Source organism: Myotis daubentonii, chromosome 2 (assembly GCF_963259705.1).
Source record: "Myotis daubentonii chromosome 2, mMyoDau2.1, whole genome shotgun sequence".
Classification (NCBI taxonomy): domain Eukaryota; kingdom Metazoa; phylum Chordata; class Mammalia; order Chiroptera; family Vespertilionidae; genus Myotis; species Myotis daubentonii.
The window spans coordinates 53,598,763-53,624,506 of record NC_081841.1 but is presented as its reverse complement, the minus strand read 5'-3'; the positions used below and the strand labels follow the sequence as shown (position 1 = coordinate 53,624,506).

Here is a 25,744-nt window from a genome sequence, read left to right as displayed (position 1 = left end):
CATAAAGAAAATATGGTAAAATGTTAGCAATTGTTGAGTGTAGGTGGTAGGTTTATGGGTGATCATTGTACTGTTTAAACTTTTTTATATTTTCTTTATTTCAGAGAAGAAGGGAGAGGGAGAGAGTGCTAGAAACATCAATCATGAGAGAGAATCATTGATTGGCTGCCTCCTGCATGCCCCAACTGACGATTGGGCCCACAACCCAGGCATGTACCCTGACCAAGAATCGAACTGTGACCTCCTGGTTCATAGGTTGATGCTCAACCACTGACACATGCTGGCCGGGCTGTTTAAACTTTTAAAAAATAATTTTCATTGATAAAAATTGGGAAAAATACGATGTGGAATGGAACAAGATTGGCTAAACATTGATAATTACTGAAGGGAAATTATATATAGGAGTCCATTAAACTGCATTCTCTACCCTTGTAAATTTCCACATTGAAACTTTTTTTTTAGCCCTAGCTGGTTTGGCTCAGTGAACAGAGTATTGGCCTGCAGAATCAGGGGTTCCGGGTTCGATTCACATGCCCAGGTTTCAGGCTCAATCCCCAGTGGGGGGCATGTAGGAGGCAGCCGATCAATGATTCTCTCTCATCATTGATGTTTCTATCTCTCTCCCTCTCCCTTCCTCTCTGAAATCAATAAAAATATATTTTAAAAAAACAAAAAATTTTGTTTAAAAAAACAGGAGCCCTGAAAGGAAATAAGACAAAATAAGGAGAAATGAAAGAGACATCACATACAAGGTTATTATTGAACCTTGTTCAATTCCTTTGGGTGTTGGTTCTGGCCTTAATATTAGTCAAGTTTTATTGGGCAACCCCAATTCAGTAGAGTCATCTGAAAAGGGATAGTTTCCTGAAATGGAAATAAGGCTTGGGGACGCCAGTGCTTTTCCTCCCACCCACTCCACTACCACCTCCCACCCCCAAATGAGGGAGTGGACATTAGGATCAAAGTGAAATAGAATTAAAGAAGTCTAAAAGAAAAACAGCAATAAAGTTATTTTGGCAAAGGTGCCAGCAGACCCTGAACGACGGATGAATGATTACTCCAAGACAACAGTTGCTGTGAAAAAGAGGGCTAAGGGACAGCCTGGCTAAAGGAACCAGGCAGCCTCAATTGCCTGCCTCGTTAGGCTTTTATTGCAGTTTGATATAAAGTTTATCTTTTAGATACAATCAGTAGGATGAATAATCTTGGGAAGACACATGTGTTTGCATTGTCCTCTAGTCAAGGGCACCCAAAGATTGGGCATAAGGATTCCAGTAAACACCTGGGGATCTGCACGTGCACAGACTTGTTTGGAAAGGTTAAGGAATAATTAGGGGTGCCGCTTTCAACACTCCCCTAAGTCGGAGTTCCAATAAACAGAGCAGGCGGCTTTCTGCACACTTCCCTTTTCTCAGAATGTCCTCCTTACAAACTTTCCAACCAAATCTCATGCTCTCCCACACCTCCCCCTTTTTTGTTTTGCTGGGTATAGAAGACAGAGGGCTGTGGTGAACTTGACGCCTGGGAATGTTGGGTTCTACGAGGCTTGTTCACTGTTGAGTTCTGATTCTACAGACTATAAGAAAAACAAAAAGAATTACAATGAAGGCAACAGTTAGTCCGATCAGGTGCCAATTGATTCCAGGAAACCATTTGGTAGGGTCTATCCAGTTTAAATGCTCCTTTACTGCATTCCAAGCAGTAGTTTGTTGTTTGTGCTCATTAATAGCAAGTAGGGAGTCTTTATTTGTTTTTGTAAAGCAGTCACTTCTTCAGTAAGATTGTCATGAAATACTCCCCACAAATGCTCTTAATGTCAACCTACTGATGGTGACTGCTGTTCCATTTTAAGGGGGTGACACATATGTGCTTATGTCCCCAACTGCAATTAAGTATTTGTCTGTATGCTAAGGTGTCCTGTCTTTTCCCCAAATATTCAATGGCTGCTTCTACAGCCTGTAACCTAGCCAAAATTTTTCTGCCTATGTGCTGCTGCATAGTAAATTCTTTAGTTACATTCTTGGCCATACTGTCTACAAACGTGGCAGTCTACACAGACTCAGAAAGGCCCACCACAGCTACGCTGGCAGTAGTAAGAATAACAATAGCCAAGATAATGGCTGTTATGAGCATCCCCAAAAATCTTTTAGGCCTCAAATGACTTAATGCTTTCTAAAATTTCAATGGATGATGAACCTTGCCACTCCCTAGTAAGGTTAATGGGTATTAAGACCTCAGCCTGTCTCCTCAATATTATAATGGTGTTTATATTCAATGAGGTGACATTTTGATTGGTAATACAGGATGAATAGTAGGCCCTTTCTCCTACCTGTATTAGAAAAGAATTATTGTTAAGTAATTTGTAAGCTGGGACCCATGAGAGATACATAAGGATGTGTGGTACATACCAAACTACTATCTGAATGATATTTTGAAAAGGTCCTAGTATAATTATTGGACTTCTGTTGATAATCCCTGTCCTATAAGTTCAGTGGATGGAAAACATGTCCTAATCTCCGTAAGGTTTCCTGAACCGGAAAATCTTGTAGTTGAGGGCGACGGGAACCAAACCTCCTTCTGTCCATGCAAGGAGGGGGATTCTAGCTGACCCCACAAAAGTGCCATTGGAGGTACGGTTGGACTAAAATATTAGTATGATTAGCTTGCAGGTGGCCATGTGGGCCCCAGTCTACAATCCGATGGTCTCCCAGCTGATAATAATGAGGCCGTTCCCCTCGGCAGACTTCCCAATGTAAGGCCTCCAAGGAGGGGTCCCACTTCTTATTTTGCTTACATGGAGGCAGTGGTGGAGCTGTAGCACAGGTATGCCTGCCCTTGGCTAGACTTCCTGCTGAGAGGAAGATAAACTGGGCCCTTGCTTGTCCTTCCTTGGGGATAGTATGTAACCAGATCTGATTATGAGCCTTTAAACAATATTGGGATGTAGAGGAAGTAGTAACACAAAGGGATAAGAGGTTAGAGTGGAAGGTAGTATTAGGGGGCACTGGGGTCCAATGTGTCCCATTTTCAAGACTGCCTATAGGTGACAAGTCCACGCTCCTAGGAAGGAGACAGGGAAAGGGGTGTCTCCCAGTGAGGGATATAAAGAAAGGTGGGTCTATAACATGGACCCAATACATGGTGGCTGATGCTGGTCCAAAGCCAAATAAGAATACTAAACCATACCGTACAAGAGTTGAGATGAATCAAAGCAGTCATAGCAAGAAAGAGGTTATCTGGCGTGAGTGGAAAGGAAGTACGCTGCAACAGTTCCTCAGCCTCTTTCATCAGCTTCTTTATCATTCCCCAGGATATTTCGGGGACCGTCCGGGTCCGGCGAATGCGCAACGTTCGGTTCTGTGGAGTCCCTGAGCCAGAATTCTTCGTTTCTGGAAGAGTATTGGCCCCGTGCAATGCCACGGCAGGGTTTGATCCAGCGTGCTGTAATCCACAGCAGCCCTGTGGGGGTAGAAATACATGCATATCCCTCCCCATGTTAATAATTCATTGGGTCCCATTCAGTTATTAGTGTCCACATCTCTCCACAAGACTTGTGGTTTCTAAGGTGGGGCTATTGAGGGTTAAAAATGATTATTCAGATTCAAAAAAATTAAAGGTAAGGACTACTTTAGATAGTAGTATAGCAGGTTCCTTGAGTCCCATATTCCCTCTTTATTGTTTTACTAGCATAACCTTCAGGGTAGCATGGGCACGTTCAATGATGGCCTGCCCTTGTGGATTATAAGGAATTCCTATAGAATGCTGGATGAACCAAGTTCTGCAAAAAGCAGTGAAGCCCTGGCTGCTATAAGCAGGCCCATTATCTTGATTAATATAGCTACAATTGGAAACAGGTCTTATTGAATTCATGCAAAGAAACGTATTGCCACTTATTAAGAATTGCCAAATACTGGAGGGACAGGTAGGGCTTAAAATGCAAACCCTGGAAGGATTGTCAAATTTATTTTGCCAAAAAAATCATATTTCAAAGTGTATTAGACACAAACATAGGCTAGCAAACTTCAATTCCCATGGTTAATAGATGGCCTTTAAAAAAAAAAATTTACCTGATTAATGTAACATATAACAATTTCAATAATTTATAGAACTTTTGCTTCCTGGGTAAAAAAAAACAGGACAGATCTTTTTCCTTTTAACAGACTAGAAAAGGACTCTCCAAAATAAGGTTTATTTTCTAATTTCATTTGTCCTTGGGTGAGGTCAGCAAATGACACTAATTGGATTTCTGCTATCTGTCTCCCTGAGTATATTGATATAAGCTATTTACCCTCTGGTTAGGGAGGCAAAATGCAAATCATTTACTCTTAAGTGTCCTTGGTTTAGGGAAGGTAGGATTTACTAGATAGCTCCAAATTGCTGTTTAACCATTTCAATTCCCCTATTCTACTTGTCCTGGCTTACTGGTCTGTGTTATTTATATAATTTCCTTTCAACATTTCTCTTTATAAACAGTCTACTTTCACAAACCTTTCTACAACTTCCACAAACCTTTCTTCAGAAACCTTACAACTTTCAGAAATAACCAGCTCTAGAAACCACTTTCTTTCTCCTTCAAAATGCATCTCCATGCCTCATCCTTCTATTACACCAAAAACATACCTTCTTTCCAATTAGTTAGAATTCTTAACCCTTAAAAAACTTCATTTTTAGGTGACATATAAGTAATTAACATTCCACAGATTAGCAATACATTCACATTTTAATAGATATTTCAAATAAAAAACAACTTATTAACAGATTCAAATCCATCCTCTAGATTCTCCATACGAGGCAAATTCAGATTCATATTTCAAAATACCTCGATATTTAATAATTTTTACTATTTAATCCAGCAAACTCCAAAGTTTTAAGTTACCAAACACTTTGGAAAACTATGTTTAGGCATATATAATTACCACTGAAAAAGCTTTATCATATATCCTTCATTTCAGTTATATTTATTTTGCCTTAACAACTTTGAGATTTTAAAGCCAATTATTATTAGCCAAGGCATTTTCTTGGCAAATTTTGTAACAGGGATAACTCAGTGGCTTTAATGTTAAAGTAATAATTTTTTTTTTTTTTACAAAAATGGGAGTGGCCCCCAAACTGCTATTTCTGCAGCCTGTTGGAGGGCACTTCTACAGGTCTAATCATCTTAGGAAAAAGACTTGGGGGGTTTAAATGGTTATTTCCCATACTTTTTCTCTCTGAGTAGACTAACAACATGAAATCTTATGAGATCTTAAAAACAGAAACAAACAAAAAAACCCTATAGTAAATAGATGAGTACTCATAAAAGGGTGGATTGGGACATTAGCCTTAGAATCTTCAAACTAAGTCCCTCAATGATAAGAAAGCAAGCAAAGAACATCAATCAGTAACCAAGTTACATTACAGATAGACAAGAACTTCTAAGAGTTTCTAGTGGCTGATGCCTTGAGAGGGAGAGCAAGAAGGATCCCCAAGATTAAGAATTCTTGGCAGCTGCTGGGAAGTTCCTGCAATCCCTGCCATGTGTTCAGCCTGCCACAAGTAGCTGGGGCCCCTAGCAAAGTGAAATGTGCCCCATCTTTAAACAAATTAAACCAAACAACAAAGACACATAAAGCAACAATTAACAGATGCTTATATGATATTTACAGGCATGCATAACACACAGACAAGACTTAATAAGTCAGAATTCTTTTCATAGGTCTTTCAGAAGATATTTTAAAGTACCTGGGACTCACAGCCTGAATGGGGCCCAGAGGGCTCCCAGGTGAGGTCGCCAGTGAACACCCAGAAACAGCCTGTTGTTCACAGATCTCATCATATTCTGTTCTCTATAATAAATACTGACTGGCATCCAGTGTTGTTTTAGCCAGATCTGCCAGTCCCAAGGTGTCTATGGTAATTTTCTGACAAGGCATTAAGGAGTCCTTTTGTAAATGGACTGCTAGCCTCATTTTCTCTAATACTTTTCCTTATTTCTTTAAAGGTATTAAAGAAGAGTGGTTCATGTATCTGATTACCTTGCTGATCTTGCATAACTGGGCAAGCCAAAGCTCTTATTCTAACATAGCTTGCCTGACACATGATCCCTTAACTGAGGATCTAGTTGATGAGCCTTCTCACACTGGAGGCAGAGGATTGGGGGCCTTAGGTATTACAGGCTTGACAGGCTCTACTTCAGGAGGAGGGGGCAGTGATAAATCCTCCTGGCGTTCTGTAGGCTTTTGATCCTCAATTTGAAGTGGGCATAGTGCAGCTCGAACAAGAGCCCACATAGTTAAAGATGACAAGGGCACTCGTTTTCCCTGGGCCTGATTTCTCTTTAAATTCCTACCTACTTGTTCCCAGAGATCAAGGTCTAATGTTCCAGCATTAGGAAAACAAGGACTATAAATTATAACAATTTGCAACAGGCTCTTTAATTGTTCTTCCATAAATGAGGCACCATTTGCTTTTAATTACTTTTTAAATTTTTTGTATGTGATGAAATTTTCACTTCTACTTTTTTTTTTTTTTAAATAACTTTTTAAGTAACAAAGAGATCTGTTATTCGGTGGACAGTTGTTGTCCTATTGTGAAACCTTAGCTGAAAAACATTTCCCTCAAACTTAGATATCCCAAGTGGGCTCCAATTACTTACTGCACAGTTACTTTCGTGTCCTTCCTCTTTGTTTTCAAGGGTTCCGCACATCTCATTGTATTCCTTCATCTTCACACCGGGTACCACATTGCCAGGGCTGGTCAGCAGACCCTGAACGACGGATGAATGATTACTCCGACACAACAGTTGCTGTGAAAAAGAGGGCTAAGGGACAGCCTGGCTAAAGGAACCGAGCAGCTTCGATTGCCTGCCTCGTTAGGATTTAATTGCAGTTTGATATAGAGTTTATCTTTAGATACAATCAGTAGGGTGAGTAATCTTGGAAGGGCACACGTTTGCAGTGTCCTCTAGGCAAGGGCACCCGAAGATTAGGCATAAGGATTCCAGTAAATGCCTGGGGGTCTGCACATGCACAGACTTGTTTGGAAAGGTCAAGGAAAAATCAGGGGCGCCGCCTTCGACACTCCCCTAAGTCTTCCTTAAGTCAGAATTCTGATAAACAGGGTAGGTGGCCTTCCACATACTTCCCTTTTCTCAGAATGTCCTCCTTACAAACTTTCCAAGTCTCATGCTTCCCCACACAAAGGCAAGAGGCAGACCAAATATTGAAAGAGAGGAAACAAATTAGAACAATGTTAAGACACCCAGAAAAAGACAAAATAAGGAGCAGGCTTACTGTGAGGCCTGGGCTAAAGGTCAGATTAATCTCAAGACTTTACAATTGGGTCATTTATAACCTAGGGGTTCTGAGAGCCAGTGTGACAGGGAGTGGCTAGCCATCAAATTCTAATGTACAGGACAAAACAGATAAGATTAAAAATTGATAAAATGATACCATCCTCTAACAGTAACATGGCTACTATTGGGACTGGCCTACAATTGTAACCAGCTTTGAAAGAGAAAGATGGGATGCACCTAATCATAATAGCTAATAATTTCATGAATCACCAAATTCTTCTCAGAAGAGGAACCAAGTTAGTCAAGGGAATGAACCTGCCTTAGGGCCACAAAGCAACCTGATATAGGGAGATGATTCCAAAGGCAGCAAACTAAAGATTCATCCCAAAGCTGAAGTGTCAATTTGTATTTTAGATCTCAAGGATTTCCTAGCCTTTCCCATTCTCAAATGTGTGAAATCTTGCTATAGCTTCTAGTAAGAGAAGAATGGCATGGACACAGGGTAGTAAGGGCATACGATAAAAACATTTGAGAACTATCATCTTGAGAGTCTTAAACTGATGTACAAAACAGAGGGCACAAACCAAGTGCTCTCAGGAGCCAGCCAAGTAATGTAATTGGGAGAAGCTGGCCTAAAAAAAAAGGTAACAACTTGAAAAGGCAATGAGAAGACTGGAAAGTACAAGACCTATCTATAAGGAATGACCAGTACTCAGGGCCATATTTGCCTTTAGAAATGTGGGCCCAGCTCCCTCGGGCAGAGTATCCCTGCCAGCTCGCTCCCGGCTAGCCGGGCCCCAGAACGCTCCCCGCCTCACGCGCACCCTCGTCCTCCAGCATTTGTGCACTGGTGCAGCAGGAGGTGGGAGCATCCGGGCATTTCCACCTCCGAGCAGCGACCCATGCAGCGTCGGCAGTTGAGGAGGTCCCATGGCAGGGACAAGGCAGGGGGGGAGGCGAACAGGAGTGAGGCGATAAGCCGGAGCCGCTCCACGGCCGGTCCCAAGGGAGGCGGCGGGGGCGGTGCGGGGGCTGGTGTAGCCTCTTGTGCATTCCCTGGCCAGCCCGGCTCCGGACATGCATCTGCATCAGGTCCTCACCGGTGCTGTCAACCTTGGAGACAACTGCTACACCGGGGGCAGCGTCCGGGATGTCCCTTTCACGGATTTGGGATATTTGAAAGATGACTTAAGAAATTATAATCAGGAGAGGAGAACCAAGATGGCGGCGTAAGGTACAGACCTGTGCGTGCTGCCTCCCACAACATCATCGAGACTACCAACTATAAAACAAAGTTATCATTCAGAACCATGGGAAAGCTGGCCTCGTGGAAGCTCTACAACTGGAAGGAAAGAAAGAAGAGCATTGAGACTGAGTAGGTTGTGTGGAGGCTCCAAGAAGGGAGGTACGGAGTCGCGCGCCAGGTGGGCTGCAACTGGATGCACGGTTTTTTTCAATCAGAAGGGGATGAAGACTCTCAAATCCACTGAGCTTGTTTGGGGCAGGATCTGAGGTCCCAGACCCCTATGGGGAGAGGCAGGACAGCCTTGCAACAGGCCGGAGAGCGAGAGTGGCTGTCTCGCGGAGCTGCTCGCTGGCACTCGGGGACGTGAGACACCGAGTCTCGGAGAGGCGAGGAGACGCAGAGACGCCATTGCCCTTGGCCCCGCCCTGGTGATTTGCCAAGAACAGTGGTGCAGAGTCGCACGCCAGGCTGGCTGCAACTGGATGCGTGTTTTTTTTCAATCAGAAGGGGATGCAGACTCTCAAATCCACTGAGCTTGTTTGGGGCGGGTTCCTGAGATCCCAGACCCCTACGGGGAGAGGTGGGATGGCCTTGCAACAGGCCGGAGAGCGAGAGTGGCTGTCTGGGGGAGCTGCTCGCCGGCAATCGGGGACGCGAGACACGGAGTCGCGGAGAGACGAGGAGTGGCAGAGATGCCATTGCCCCTTGCTCTGGTGATTCCCGGGGACCCTGCCCTACTCAATTTACATCCCTACCCAAGCTGTGCTAGTGGCACAAAGAGAGCCACCGGCGCTTTTGCAGCCTAGCCCAGCAGAAAGCAGATTTCAACTCCTCGCATACATAAGGGATACACTCAAGAAGCAGAATCAGGTTCGGAGGAAGCCGGAGCTGGACCCGCCTGGGCCGGCGACATGGAACCGCTGTACCAGCAAACGCACAGGCAGGTCCTCCAGATCCAGTCTCACATGGGACGCTGGAAGACGGCAGACAGGCAGCCTGTGCACTTGGTAGAAAGCGAAATCCAAGCAGGCATACCAGATATTCAGCCACCAGGAACGCCTGGAGATTTTGTCCAGCAAGAAGCCGCCCAACAAAGGACAGAATGCCAAACTTTGTATTGCTGAGACAGCCCATGTGAGGCCGAGGCGGCCCCCAAGGGGCTGGGACGGCCCCCGTGAGGCTGAGACAGCCCTGGTGAGGCTGAGACGGCCCCGGTGGGGGTAGGACGGCCCAGGTAGGGGTGGGACGGCCCCAGTGGGGTTGAGACAGCCCCGGTGAGGTTGAAACAGCCCTGGTGAGGTTGAAAATGGGGCCGGTGAGGCTGAGACGGCCCATCTGAGGCTGAGACGGCCCATCTGAGGCTGAGACGGCCCCTGTGAAGTTGAATAGGCCCCGGTGAGGTCGAGACGGCCCCGGTGAGGCTGAGACGGCCCTGGTGGGGTTGCAACAGCCCCGGTGGGGTTGAGACGGCCCCGGTGAGGTTGAGACGGCCCCAGTGAGGTTGAGACAGCCCCGGTGAGGTTGAGACGGCCCCGGTGAGGTTGAGACGGCCCCGGTGAGGTTGAGACAGCCCTGGTGAGTTTGAATCAGCCCCGGTGAGGTCGAGACAGCCCCGGTGAGGTTGAATCGGACCCGGTGAGGCTGAAACGGCCCCGGTGAGGTTGAGACAGCCCTGGTGAGTTTGAATCAGCCCCGGTGAGGTCGAGACAGCCCCGGTGAGGTTGAATCGGACCCGGTGAGGTTGAGACGGCCCTGGTGAGGTTGAATCAGCCCCGGTGAGGTCGAGACAGCCCCGGTGAGGTTGAATCGGACCCGGTGAGGTTGAGACGGCCCTGGTGAGGTTGAGGCGGCCCCTGTGAGGCTGAGGCGGCCCTTGTGAGGCTGAGACGGCCCCTTGAGGCTGGGACGGCCCCTGGGAAGCTGAGAAAAATACCACATGAACTCACTCATTTATGAATAATAAGGACCATTATAGACTGATGAACAAAAAGGGATACAGAGGCAGAGCAGCATTGAGCAGACCATCAAACTACAGTGGGAACCCTGTGGAGGGTTGGGGAGGGTAGGAGATCAACTGAAGGACTTATATGCATGCATATGAGAATAACTAATGGACACAAGACACTGGGGGGTGGGGGAAGCCGGGGGAATGTTAAGGGGGGGAAAAAAGGAGACATGTGTAATACTCTTAGAAATAAAAAAAGAAATTAAAAAGGAAAAAAAAAAGAAATGTGGGCCCACAAGCTAGTTTCCAGCTTGAAATCTGAGCCTTTGTTGAAAATGGCTGATATTTAATGCAGAGTGGTCCCTCAAAAAAAAAAGGAGTCTCATAGTCAGATATAGCCATGGGCATCCAATTCTGAATCTCTGGCAAAGATATATGTACCAAAATGCTCACTGCAGCAGATTAAGTGTATAGTAACACTAGAAACAATAAAACATTCCAGCAATAAAAGAGTGGTTAAATAAATTAAATGCTGTTAAAACAATCAATGTTATCTACATAAATATACACACACATACATAGACACAGAAATGGAATCAACTCCAAGATATGTAATTAAATGAGAAAATGTTAGGTTCAAAAAAGGGCCTGTACTATGCTCCCATCCTACATAATAAGGGAAACATGCAAATTAGCCATCCCTCTGCTACGCTCAAGCCACACCCACCAGCCCATCAGAGTGACTATGCAAATTAACCCAACAAAGATGGCGGTTAACTTGCATACGCAGGTGTCAGGTGCCCCAGGAAGTGATGGCGCCTGCGGCCGCGGGCTCCCAAGACTTTTGCCGGTTGGGGAGGCAAGGCGCCCGCACCTAGCCACGCCTGTGGGCTCCCCGGACTTTTGCCGGTTGGGGAGGCCAGGCCACCTGCACCTAGCTACGCCCGCGGGCTGCCAGGACCTTTGCCAGCCCCGGAGGCGAGGCCATAGCCACGCCCACAGGCTCCCGGGACTTTCACCGGTTGGGGAGGTGAGGCGCCCACGTCTAGCCATGCCTGTGGGCTCCCGAGACTTTCGCCGGTCAGGGAGGTGAGGTGCCTGCACCTAGCCACGCCTGTGGGCTCCCGAGACTTTTGCCAGTCAGGGAGGCAAGGTGGCCCCTGCCTAGCCACACCCGCGGGCTCCCAGGACCTTCACCAGCCCCAGGAGGCGAGGCCATAGCCACGCCTACGGGCTGCAGGGGACTTTTGCTGGGTTGGGGAGGCAAGACTGCCTGTGCATAGCCACGCCCATGGGCTCCCGGGACCTTGCCAGCGGAGAGCGGGAGGTTTGGAGGACTTGGCAGAGCAGGAGACCGCTGGACATAGAACAGAGCAAGAGAGAGGGCGGCTTGGAAGGCGCAACTCCGTCACCCCAGCTTCCTCATCACAGCTGTGGAAACTGACAGCAGGGAGGAGGAAGTCCCACCCCCACAGAATCAGCCATTGGTCAGATAGCCAGGACTCTCATTCACCTGCAACTCAGATCGTGACAGTAGAGAGGTGGGACTATGCCTAAAGAACAACTGTTGATACAACATAGCTCTGCAGCCGAAAGATGCTGCCATTATCGACAGAAAGTGTCTGCAGAGCAGCGTGCATCTGATCTTGAAAGAAGGCGGCGCCTGCGACAGGATGTATCTGAACACCAGCTACTAGAAAAACGTCGCTCTGATGCTGAAAAACACCGGTGTTATCGACAGAAAATGTCTAAAGACCAACGTGCATTTGAAGTTGAAAGAGGGTGGTGGCAATAACAGAATATGTCTAGAAAACAGTCATCAACAAGTACTACCAATACCGGTAAGAACTGCCTTCTCACCGAAAATGGAGTACATGAGGATGCAATTCTCGAACATAGTTGTGGTGGAATGACTGTTCGATGTGAATTTTACATCACTAAATTTCTCTGATGAAAAACCATCCAATGGGAAATTTACTCGATGTTGTAGCAAAGGGAAAGTCTGTCCAAATGATATACATTTTCCAGATTACCCGGCGTATTTAAAAAGATTAATGACAAATGAAGATTCTGACAGGAAAAATTTCATGGAAAATATTCGTTCCATAAATAGTTCTTTTGCTTTTGCTTCCATGGGTGCAAATACTGCATCGCCATCAGGATATGGGTCATACTGTTTTAGAATACACGGACAAGTTTATCACCGTACTGGAACTTTACATCCTTCGGATGGTGTTTCTCGGAAGTTTGCTCAACTCTCTATTTTGGATACAGCCGAAGCTACAAGTAAAGGATTAGCAATGCCAGAAAACCAGGGCTGCTCAGAAAGACTCATGATCAACATCAACAACCTCATTCATGAAGTAAGTGAATTAACAAAATCATACAAGATGCTACATGAGGTAGAAAAGGAAGCCCAATCTGAAGTAGCAGCAAAAGGTATTGCTCCCACAGAAGTAACAATGACGATTAAATATGATCTTAACAGTGATCCGGGTAAATATAATTCTCCCCGTGTAACTGAGGTTGCTGTCATATTCAGAAATGAAGATGGAGAACCTCCTTTTTAAAGGGACTTGCTCATTCATTGTAAACCAGATCCCAATAATCCAAATGCCACTAAAATGAAACAAATCAATATCCTGTTTCCTACATTAGATGTAATGACACATCCTATTCTTTTCCCACATGGTGAAAAAAGCTGGGGAACAGATATTGCATTAAGACTCAGAGACAACAGTGTAATCGACAATAATACTAGACAAAATGTAAGGGCACGAGTCACACAAATGCAGTATTATGGATTTCATCTCTCTGTGCGGGATACGTTCAATCCTATTTTAACTGCAGGAAAATTAACAGTTTATCGTGGATTCATACTCAAAAATGGAGGCCAATTGGATAAATTTCATCAAAGCAAACCAATTTGAGAGTTGAAAAATATAGTGGTTTGATGGATTATCTCAAATCTAAATCTGAAAATGACAATGTGCCGATTGGTAAAATGATAATACTTCCATCATCTTCTGAGGGTAGTCCCAGAAATATGCAGCAGCAATATCAGCATGCTATGGCAATTGTAACGAAGTATGGCAAACCCAATTTATTCGTAACCATGACATGCAACCCCAAATGGGCAGATATTACAAACAATTTACAAAGCTGGCAAAAAGTTGTAAACAGACCTGACTTGGTACCCAGAGTTTTTAGTATTAAGCTGAATGCTCTTTTAAATGGTATCTGTAAATTCCATTTATTTGGCAAAGTAATAGCTAAAATTCATGTCATTGAATTTAGAAACACGCACTGCCTCACACTCACATATTATTGATATTAGTGAGTCCCAATTACATTCCTCTAATTAATTCCCTTTCAATGTGCATAAATTTCGTGCACTGGGCTACTAGTTTATATATATAATAGCCTAAGTGACCAAATGACAGAACAACAGAACAACCGGTCGCTATGATGTGCACTGACCACCAGGGGGCAGACGCTCAATGCAAGAGCCTCCCCCTGGTGGTCAGTGCGCTCCCACAGCCAACCTCCCATGGTCCCTGCCCCCAGCTGGCCGGCCCCAATCTGGGCAAGAAGATCCTGATGGCCCTGATCACCAGCCAGGCCTAGGAACCCCACCCATGCATGAATTCGTGCACCGGGCCTCTAGTGTGATATAAACGGGGAGAGGGGCAATAGGAACAAAATAAAAATGGTGGGTTTGGGGTGGGGATTTAACTATTCAGAATAGCTCTGGAAGTTTACAAAAGAATCTGGTAGTCCTGGTTACCTTTACTGAGGAAGCTGAGAATCTGAGATGAGAAGAACTTTACTTTTTATTAAACATCCTATTAAAAAGGTTACAATTTTCTCCCAAGTACATGTATTATTTTAGCTCTTAAGAAGTTAATAAATTTTTGAGAAACAATAGTAACAAAACAACAGCAGCAAAGTGCTCTGTATATGGCCTAGAAGGGCCAGGAAGGGGAGATGTGTTCTCCACAATTAGAAGTAAAGAAAATCAGCCCTGGCTGGGTAGCTCAGTTGGTTGGAGCATTGTTTCATACACCAAAAGGTTACAGGTTCAATTCCCAGTCAGAGTACATACCTAGGTTGCATGTTCAATCCCTGGTGGGGGCATATATGGGAGGTACAATATTTCTCTCTCACATCGATATTTCTCTCTCTCTGAAATCAATAAAAATATATCCTCAAGTAAGTATTAAAAAGAAAGGAAGTGGAGAAAATCAGATTTTCTCACTCATTTCTTTGTATTTCCCCCTCTAGCCCTTCTCATTGTCTGTCCTTATTTCTGATTTGTCAACATATTTCTCTTCACCTCATAATGCTCCTATGACCACATCTCCCATTGCCTCAAAAAAGAACTGATGAATAAATGAAAATAGAGAGTGAATGGAAAGAAACATTTGAATGGTCCCCAAATCCAAGACACTTGAAAAGCAGGTCTTGGCCTAGTATTTCCTAATAAAATTAGAATTTAGCTCTAAAATATAGGAAGACCTCAGGAATTTATTTCATACTAGAGGCCCAATTCATAAAATTCGTGAATGGGTAGGGTCCCTAGGCCTGGCCAGCGATCAGGGCCGATCTGTAGGGTGATTGGGAACCCCCTCCCCCGCAGCTGGCACCTGCCTTGGCTGGCCTGGGGCCTGCAGGCTGGGGGCAGCTCCTGCGTTGAGCATCTGCCCCCTAGTGGTCAGTGCATGTCATAGCGACCCGTCATTCCACTGGTCATTCTGCCATTCAGTCCATTTGCATATTAGGCTTTTATTATATAGGATAACCTGCCCCAGGGACAAGTCATAAATGTAATACTACCAACTAAAAACACTCCCTCCCTGTTCTTCAAACCCCTCACTCAATCCCCAAACCCTGTGGACCACACCTCAGAAACATCACTCAAGTCCACTCCCTTCTCTAGCCCTACCTCCCCCATTCCAGGCTCTTGAATGGGAACTCAGCCTCAGGAACTTCTGAGCTTCCATCCTGCACCTTTTTACAACTCTGGCCTCTGTAAAGCTATTTCTTCTGCCATTGGGTTAAGAGCACAGACTTGAGCCGCTCTGCCTGATTTTGAATCCTGACAAATTTTCTTCATCTACAAAATGGGAATAATATTACTTAACTTATAGAGTCACTGAAGATCACACATTATAAATGTAAAGCACTCAGTGCGTGGCATATACTAGTAATAAGTAATCAGCATTAGTTGATATTACTTACCAACTGAAAAACTATCATCCTGAGGCCCAGGCCAGACCTAGCTCGTTTTCCCAGTGGCCCTGTTACTCCTTCCTTTCCTCCCCCACTGTTTGATCCGTGTCTCGGTTGTGGTCATTTTTACTGTACTATAACCTATTCACATACTCACGTCTGTCTGCTCCATTAGGTCTTGCAGGTTATAAAGGGCAGGGACTCTTATCCACCTCTGTAGCTTCAGCACCCAGAATACAGTATTTCCTCAATAAACAATTTTCTAGAAAATCATTCTGGGATACCTGATTCCAAAATATACTATGGAGCTTTCTGAATATGCATCTAAGCACATTCCCTTCCCAGCTCCTCTCTGCCATTCACCTGGTAAATCTCATTTTTCCCACTTATATTTTTCACACTCAAGGCGCAAGAGGTATTTGAAAAGTTGTAATGTCACTTTTCCTGTGAAGTCTTCTTTTTATCACAATCACTTTTTTTATTTTATAGTAAGTATATTAGTTTTCTATTGCTACTGTAACATATTACCACACATTTTGTGGCTTACACCACCACAAATTTATTCACTTACAATTCTGGAAGTTAGAAGTCTGAAATGAGTGTTATGGGAATAAAATCAAAGTTAGAAGGGTCGGTTCCTTCTGGAAACTAGAATAGAATCTGTTTCCCCGCCTTTTCCATCTTTGCATTTCTTCACTGCCAGCATTCCTTTGCTGTTGGCCTCATTCCATCTTCAAAGCCAGCAATGGCCTATCTAGTCTTTCTCACATCATATCCCTCTGATCTGTGAAGTCATCCTTGATCCCTCCTTCCCTTCCCAGTTATTTCTAGGTTTATTTCCTTCTGGCATTTTGTAGCATCTGTCTTTTTTAATAAACTAGAGGCCCAGTGAATGAATTTGTGCATGGGGGGGGGGGGGGGATCTGGCTGGCCTGGCCGGCAGGCGTAGAATGAGGAATGCGGAGTATAGGCCGCAGGCGGTTGGCTGACTACACCCAGATGGGGTGAGGGGGCCTATCAGGGGCTGAGCTTGCCAGGGGAGGGGCCAAGGGCGTTGGCCATCTGGCCCCGCCTTCACCAGGGTGTTGGGGGCCAACAGGGGCCTGGATCAGGCTGATTGACTGCTGCACATCATAGCCACCCCTCATTTCACCGTTCTGGTCGCTGGGCTTTTATATATATAGATTATCTTAGATGTCTTTTTCCTCTACTCAACAGATCTTTGAGAACCTGACGTGTAGTACTGTGCGTGGCACAGAGTGAACCAGTGGCCCTCAATTCTAGCTGCGCATCAGAATCAAACAGTTTCTTTAAAATACTGACTTATAGAATCCCATCCTTAAAGGGTCGTATTCCATAGATTTGGGGCAAAGTCCTAAATTACTTTCTGATAGGTAATGGGCAACCAGGGCTGAGAACCTCTGTAGCAGATACGAAAACTTATGCCAAAGACTTATACCCATTCATTAAAAAGAAGACATAAATATTCATTCCACCAAGCCTGAACCAATTTTGAAGGTTCCTCCCACTTAAGAAACATAGAGACAGTATGGTCTCTTGTTCACTAATGCTCTGGTTCCTTACTATAAAACTGATACACTTTATTTTTTTAAAATATATTTTTATTGATTTCAGAAAAGAAGGGAGAGGGAGAGATAGAAACATCAATGAGAGAGAATCACTGATTGGAAGCTTCCTGCACACCCCCCACTGGGGATTGAGCCCGAAACCTGGCATGTGCCCTTAACTGGAATCAAACCGAGGACCCTTCAGTCCATAGGCTGACACTCTATCCACTGAGCCAAACCAGCCAGGGCAAACTGATAACACTTTAAAGCAACTGTGGAAGGGCAGCAAAAGTAGTGGAATGTACTAGGCCCAACCAAGGTAATGGCACAGGTGTGCAGAGACCAGGACAAACAGCTTTATTTGGATTGAGAGTTGGAGAATGTGGGGAGGACCTGAAAATAGCATACTGAACTAAAGAATAGAGATTAAATTCCAAAATGGCAGTCAGAACTCATCAACAAATGGACTCTACTTCCCAGCAGCCTTGCAGTTAGTGCAATCAATTAAAGGTCTGCAGGGAAATGTATTTGCCATTAAATTGGCCAAGCATGCCACAAGTTAAAAAAAAAAAAAAGTAGTTTGTTTTCTCCCACAATTAAGTTTCCACAAAACCTCCCCAACTACAAATATTACAAAAGAAAGTTAAAAATCACATTTTCTAGATCTTTATTCTTATTTTCAGTATTTAGCTCAAAGGTTTCACCGTCTTCAAAAAATAGTTCTCCTTAAACCTCATCAGTTAAAAGCTCTATCCAAGCACTGTGAAGATGGCCTTTGCTAGCCCATGGCAATTCTTTTCCCATTTCCCCTAAGCAGTTAGGGCTGAACAGCAGAGTGAGTCTCAGATTGGGGTAGAGGGGTAGGGGGGCACAATGGCTAATTTTCCCCAGTGCAAGATGGCATTGAAGCTTGATGGGAGAGCAGAACTGGAGAGACTTGAAGGTAGGGTCCAGACCCTGTATTCAGTCAGAGTCACTGCTGGAAGAGGAGGAGGAGGAGTGCTGCAAGGGGAAAGGGGAAAGGAGATAGCATCCAATCCAAATGACATTTGATCACTCCATGGGACATTCTTTGATTCCCTACCCTGCCACTCAGGTACATAAGAAGGTCAGGAGTTTTAAACTAGATTGTCCCTTAAATCGCAAAAGCAAGGATTTCCTTAAGCAGTGAGGATATAGAATGGATTAAACCATCCTAATTCATTGTACAGAATTTAACATACTTCAGATAGAGCAAGTTTTCCAACCTTCTTTACCAAAGCCAATGCAAGGAATAAATTATAGGCACAAGCTAGGGAATAGCTGCTTCCTTATAAATGCTCATTGATTAGCTGCATGGAAAGTTCCTAGAGCAGTGGTTCTCAACCTTCCTAATGCCTCGACCCTTTAATACAGTTCCTCATGCTGTGGTGACCCCCAACCATAAAATTATTTTTGTTGCTACTTCATAACTGTAATTTTGCTACTGTTATGAATCATAATGTAAATATCTGATATGCAGGATGTATTTTCATTGTTACACATTGAACATAATTAAAGCATAGTGATTAATCACAAAAACAATATGTAATTATATATGTTTTCCGATGGTCTTAGGCGACCTCTGTGAAAGGGTCGTTCGACCCCCAAAGGGGTCGCAACCTGCAGGTTGGCGGCCCACAGGTTGAGAACCACTGTTCTAGAGACTACGAATCTAAGAAAAGTGAATAGAAACAACAGCTGTGTGTGCATTTATATCTCTACTTTTTCCTAATTGGGAGAAAGTGAAGAAAGTGGGATAGAAAGTCGGGAGACTCCTAGTCGAGGTACTTTACACGCATACTCCCATCAACAACTGTCATTGAAAACATTTTGAACCCTGGCCAGCTAACTCAGTTGGTTATAGCATCATCCCAATATGCCAAAGTTACAGGCTCAATCCCCGGCCCTGGTTGGGGCATGTGTGGGAGGCAACCAATCGATATCTCTCTCTTACATCGATGTTTCTCTCTGTCTCTCCCCCTCCCTTCCACTCTCTCTAGCAATCAATGGAAAAATATCCTCAGGTGAGAATTAACAAAAAAGTATATACACACACATATTGATTTCAGAGAGAGAGAGAGAGAAGCATCAATAATAAGAGAATCATTGATTGCATGGCCAAAGTGGGGACTGAGCCCACAACCCAGGCATGGGCCTAGGCCCCCTGCCAGGGAATCAAACCATGACCTCCTGGTTCATAGATCGATGCTCAACCACTGAGCAATACTGGCCAGGCTAAAAGATTTTGTTGTTGTTAGTCCTCACCCAAGGGTATCTTTGGTGAAGGGAGCAGGAGACAGGGAGAAAGAGAAACATCTATATGAGAGAAACACATCGATTGGTTCCCCCAACCAGGGCTGCGAATCAAGCCTGCACCTGAGATATGTGCCTTATACTGGAATCAAACCCACGATCCTTCAGTCCGAGGGCCAACACTCAATCCACTGAGCCAAACAGGCTAGGGCTAAAAGATTATTTTTAAAAAAAACACTATTTTGGAGTCTCTCCAGGGTAATTTATTCCCCATTCAATCTCACCTTTTCTTCTCCTCAGACTTCTACAAAAAATCCAGAACCAGGAATTAGTGCCCAAAGCCATAAGGAAATAAATACTAAGCAGTAAAATGTTAATTAAGGCCTCCTCAAGATCCAGGTTGATTCAATCCTTGCAGAGTTGTCCAGAGAACTATTTTTACCCTTGCTAATTAACACTCCTCTAGAGCAGTGGTTCTCAACCTTGGCTGCACATTAGAATCACCTGGGAATCTTTTTAAAATCCTGATTTCTGGGCCTCATCCTCCGGAAATTCTGTTTCTTTGTTACTAATGTTGTGGCCCCACCCCATAACAAAGAAACAGAATTTCCGGAGGATGAGGCCCAGAAATCAGGATTTTAAAAAGATTCCCGTAATACTTTAAGCAATAAAAAAAAATTAAAAAAAAAAAAAAAGAAAGAAATTATAAAAAATAAATAAATAAATAAAAAGATTCCCAGGTGATTCTAATGTGCAGCCAAGGTTGAGAACCACTGGTCTAGAATGAGGATACTTACTTAGCCTTGAGGCTGAGCATGAAACTTAGGTTTTGAGGCTGAGAATCACTAGTCCTCAATTTCCCCACTGTGTGGGCAGGGCAAAAAGGCCTATGTAATTAACACAACACCCTGAAGGAGAGAAAGGAACTCCAGGAACTAGGGCCAGATTATTATTTATTAATTATAATATAAGACTGTTTTGTCAAAAGACTGACCCTACTGGCTTGGTGGGTGTGCTCAATTGGTTGGAGTATTGTCCCGTATACGGAAAAGGTTGTGGGTTTGATTCCCCGGTCAGTCAGGGCATGTATGGAAGGCAATACTCTCTCTCACCACCACCCCTCTCAAGTCAGTAAGCATATCCTCCGGAGAGGATTTAAAAAAAAAAAGCTGACCCTGTTAACGGACATTTGACCACCTCAGTGGGTAGGTACAATTAAAATCGCATCTGGGAGTGAGGGAGGGGTTCAAAAATTCAGGGAGAGAGAAAAGCAGACAAGAAAGGCTTTTGATTCTGAGATCCATTCTAAGGCTCAGCCTAGCCCAGCGATGGCGAACCTTTTGAGCTCGGCATGTCAGCATTTTGAAAAACCCTAACTTAACTCTGGTCACACATAGAAATTTTTTGATATTTGCAACCATAGTAAAACAAAGATTTATATTTTTGATATTTATTTTATATATTTAAATGCCATTTAACAAAGAAAAATCAACCCAAAAAATGAGTTCGAGTGTCACCTCTGGCACGCGTGTCATAGGTTCGCCATCACTGGCCTAGCCCCTCACCTGTAGAAAGCCCAATTGGCTTAATATTTCTTTTCAAAATTATCAGATTCTTCCCAGTGGGAATCCTATTTAATAAAAGGCTAATATGCAAATATCCCCTCGACTGGGAGTTCAACCAGGGGGCGGGGCCAGTGGGGGGGGGGGCGGGCAACCACTCGCGGCCCCTTCCCTGGCAGGCCCTACCCCACCCCCTACTGCCCCTCCACCCCATGGGGCAGGCTGGCCAGACCCCACCCATGCACGAAGTCGTGCACTGGGCCTCTAGTCCTTTATAAAAAGGAAGAACCATCACCAGAGCAATACAATCACTGCCCCATGTCCTCAGACTGTGAATCCCCCTCAGTCACCCCTTACTTGCCTAGTCTCTCTGAGGGGGCAACCCTTCCTAGCCAAGCTCCAGAGGGCACTGACCTTGCCATGCTTATGGTGCGCCTGCGACTTTTTTTGAGCTTTCTTCATTTTCTTCCGAATCTTCTTGTCCGTCACCATTCCTGGTGCTACCATGCCAGGAGCCAAGGGATTAATAGGAGGCATGCCAGGGGCAGGTGGTGGATATGGAGGGGGATAGGGGCCTGATGGTTGGTATCCTGGATATGCTGGTGGTGGCACAGGATAAGGGGGCCCCACTGGGGGGAAAGCTGGATTCCCCTGGGGAGCTCCTGGGGGAGTGGGAAAGGGGCCAAGGGGAGTAGGAAACGGGCCCGGAGGAAAGGCAGGATTGACAGACGGTGGATGGGCAGGATTGGAACCTCCAGGGTACCCGACATTAGGGGGATATGGATTTGGCCCTGGCTGCCCTGGTGGAAGAAGCAAAGAAGAAATTAAGATTAGGATTACCCGATCAACCAAAGGACTTGTATACATGCATATAAGCCTAACCAATGGAAACAGACAACAGGGGGTGTGAGGGTATGAGTGGGGGGGTAGGGGGCAATGGGGGAAAAAGGACATATATGTAATATCTGAATCAATAAAGCAAAAAAATTAAAAATAAAAGATTAGGATTACCCAGAGCCTCCGACAACAAATAATAAAAAGGCAGGAATTCAGTTTCTCACTCAATACTTACAGGGAAATGGAAAAGTGATTTAGGAGAATGGAAGGTAAGGAAAACAAATCCACGTAGAAGAGATAAAAGGTCACGTCCCTCTCCCGCTGGGAAGAGAGGGAGATGGTGAACTCGAAGGAAAGACAAGAGCATGGGTCAGCCATAGTCTAGGGACTTGGCCTTTGCAGATGAGGGGAGAGGTGGAAGGAAAACACAGAGACGTCCTGTTGTGGGGCCCATTTGGAAAGGGGTTGGGGTGGGAAAGAGAGCACCCCAAACACCTACCGGCACTGGGATTCCACATGGTCAGGTGTTCGCTACAGCCTGAGGAGAAAGACGGCAAAAAGCTGACCGCCCGGAGGCGGGGTGGGGGGGATTTAGGGACCGCGCCCCACCCCAAAGCCTCCAGCTCTACAGTGGGCTCCGACAACCACCATGACCCCCACCTAACACGTGTTTCTTCCACTGTTCCTTCGCCCTCAATACCCATTTTATTCCTAGTCCCAACCACGGGAACCCAGCTCCCAGGGCAGCTCCGCCGTCCACTACCTCGGTCCACAGCGGGAGGTCTCCACCTCCGCGAACTTGGCAATCCCCATCACTCAGCTCCCTTTCTGTGTCCGTGACTTTAACCACCCACAGATTCAAGAAGTATTTTAAACAACTTCACCACCATCCCCCCCGCGGTGACAGGGACAGCACCCCCACCCAGGCTAAGAGAAGGACCCTCCTCCAGGCCAGACCTGGAAGGTGTAAGCGAAACCAGGAAGGTGGCTCAGAAAAGATCCTCCAATGCTTACATATGTAGACCCACACCCTTGCCCATTAAAGAGAGCACATGGAGACCCTGGCTCCCAGCTGCGAAGGGACCCCTGACCCAGGAGCGGGAAAGGGAGAAAACCGGGGAACCCAGAGGCGCCGTCACCTTCACAACACCTGGGCTCGGCTGGTCCTTCTCAGGCTCCGCTCTCACTTCCTCTCTCACTTCCTGGTCACGCCCCCGCCGCTTCCGCTCCGGCACCCGCCTCTGCTACCACCTAATTGGTAATTATGTGGTCGTTCGGCGTTGTGATTGGATAATGTGCCCGTCAATTACTCTAGTCCCTGCCAGGCTAGACGGCTGCGGTTGCAATAGGGGCGGAGCCGGGCACTCTCAGGGCGAGGCGGGGCGGGGCTGAGGGGCGGGCGGGGCGGACATTCCTAGGTGTGGGGCTGAGAGAGACTGGTCCGGAGAGGGAGAAGCCGGTTTCTGGGCACAGCCCCCTAAGATACGAAGAAGAAATTCAGCACCTGCCCACGAGCTTCTCGTCCGGGGGCGTGCAACACCTCTATAATGTGAATGCGGTACCCTGTGGTATATGCAGAGCGCTTAGGGACGAGGGGAAGCGCTGAGTCTCAGCGCCAGCCTCAATATTGCCACCCTCCCTCTTAGTTGCCCGTGGGAAGTAAAGAAACGTTGTTGCCGGAAATAGTGAGATGTCCTAATCTCTCCTAGGATGCCCCATCTCCCATTGCATAGCTCCGCCCTCTGTCAAATTGCAGAAACTAGAAGCCACCCAGGCTAAGTGAAGGACCCTCTTCCAGGTGAAATCAGGAAAGTGGCTCAGGAAAGATCCTCAAATACTTTATGTGGACACACCCACTCCCAGCTCTCTAGGTAAACACTAGATTTGGTGAAATATTCCCATTTTATCATAGAACCACATAGAATTACAGGGTTGAAAATGACAGAGAATCATGCTTTCAACTTCCTGAGAATATTAAATAAATAAACTTTCGAAGAGTTCATAGTTAGGAGAGCCAAGATGATAATCTCGGTTTTTTTTGGCTTCTATGTTAGTGATGCCTTTCAAAGCAACACATTACAATACACCCACTCAAAATTACTGCAAATAAACATTGTAATGCTTACACACAACCCTCCCCTTGTTCCTTGTATTTTATGGCCCTCTCTGACGTTTTGGAGATGGACACAGTTGTTGTTTTTGGGTTTTTTTAATAAGCTTTATTTTTTTAGAACAGTTTTAGGTTTATAGAAAAATTGATACAGAGCTTTTATATTCCCCACACCCAGTTCCCCCTATTATTAACATCTCTACATTAGTATGTTATGTTACCAGAATGAATCAACATTGACTTATGATTGTTAACTTTATTCAGATTTCTTACGTTTTTACCCAAAGTCCTTTTTCTGTTCCAGGATATCACATTCCATTTAGTCACCATGTCTCCTTAGGCTCCTCATCATTGTGATAGTTTCTCAGGTTTTCTTTACTTATGATGATCTTGATACTTTTGAGGAGTGCTGAATGGGTATTTTATAAAATGTCCCTCTATTGGGATTTGTTTGTTTTTCTTGTGATTGTAGGTTTATTTTTATTTAACATAACCCTATGCTTGCCAGCATAGGTCTATATATTCTTTTCATATGACATTACCATTTCTAATAATTTATGGCATTTTCATAAACATTGTTTTTAATGATGAAAATTCCTGCTCTGTTACTTAAGGTCTGTGTGACCTTAGACATATTCCTAAACTTCTCTGAATCCTTGGTTTCCTCCTTTGTAAATGATGCTCATAGGATTGTCACGAAACAAGCAAGTAGACTGTTGTGCAGAGGCAAAATACAATGCAGTTACGTTTAAAGATTGTTTACAGTGGTGTTTAACCTAAATTGGGAGAAAAAGAGGCGGCCAAGCGGTAATTTCAGTAGTTGAGGCTGCCAGACCTAGGAGGGAGGAAAGGGGGATGGTACCCAGCAGCTAGCCCTGCCCATACAACCTCAATGGGTAAGATGAGCTGGGGCCTCAGGAAGGGACAAAAACATCTTCCTTATTCTGCGACCAAGAGAAACTTGGTGTCCTTGAGAGTCAAGGAAGAAGGAAAGGCAGCCCTGTTGTTGAGGGGAAGGCAGGAGCTTGGATTTTGATGTGTTTAGTTTCATGTGGTGGCTGCCTATCCAGGAGATGATGTCTTGTAGAGATTTAGAGACCTGGGTCAGAAGGAAGGTGAAATCTCGGGGCCTGAGAGTAGATGGGCTCTCCAGAGGCTAATCCTGGAACTCTAGAACAACCAAACTAGAAAGGGGCTAGATTATAATCTCAATGCTCAATCACAACTGCTACCATTTACAAAGTGTTTACTAAGGCCAGGAGCTGTGTAAGACGTGTCACCTTTTTTTCACCCTGAACTGACCCTGCAAAGCAGCGTTAAGTGTTTTTCTCCACACTTCACACAAGATAAAACTGAGATTCCAAGGGTGAAGAAACTTGCCCGAGGGCATAGAGTTAGTTGGTCACTGAGCAGGAAGCAATCCTGTGGTAGTGAAATCAGGACTCCCCCACTGTTCTGGGATTGGACAGAAAGGCTTCCAACCCCTTATATAGCAAACAAGGAACCTGAGCCCTAAAAAGAGGAAGTAACTTGCCCAAGGGCACTTGGAGAGTTAGAAACCGAGCCAGGTTATACACCAGACAGGCACTTGTAACTGGACTGGCATTGAGGGGTACCCATTATTAAAGATGCCCAGGTTGGAAAGAAAAGCCCAGTAGAGAAAACATAAAAAAAGAAATGAAGGAAGAAGTTCTCAG

General features: G+C 45.1%; 1 protein-coding gene across 10 annotated transcripts; it reads right to left on the bottom strand.

Moving 5' to 3' along the window:
- Positions 1-1,071: 1,071 nt before the first annotated feature.
- On the bottom strand, positions 1,072-23,167 carry PRR13 (proline rich 13). 10 transcript variants are annotated; one of them, XM_059683090.1, is made up of 6 exons: positions 23,077-23,167; positions 22,437-22,475; positions 21,515-21,900; positions 6,635-6,745; positions 3,187-3,459; positions 1,072-1,576 (listed from the first exon to the last, which is right to left on the bottom strand). In XM_059683090.1, exons 2-6 carry the CDS (start codon positions 22,453-22,455, stop codon positions 1,538-1,540), a joined length of 828 nt encoding a protein of 275 aa, XP_059539073.1. In that variant the 5' UTR covers positions 22,456-22,475; positions 23,077-23,167; the 3' UTR covers positions 1,072-1,537. The 10 variants fall into 10 exon arrangements, with proteins under 10 accessions (XP_059539073.1, XP_059539079.1, XP_059539072.1 ...); XM_059683096.1 differs by having other exon boundaries at positions 21,515-21,600; positions 23,088-23,162; XM_059683089.1 differs by having other exon boundaries at positions 23,088-23,161.
- Between the last annotated feature and the right edge of the window lie 2,577 nt (positions 23,168-25,744).

Bases quoted from the DNA above. Each gene is read 5' to 3' on its own strand.
- PRR13 (XM_059683090.1), bottom strand. The intron at 6,746-21,514 runs GTCAGTGCCCTC...TCCGTCGTTCAG, and splicing joins CGCACCATAAGCATGGCAAG to GGTCTGCTGACCAGCCCTGG. The intron at 3,460-6,634 runs GTAAGTAATTGG...CTACCCCCACAG, and splicing joins GACACGAAAGTAACTGTGCA to GGCTGCTGTGGATTACAGCA.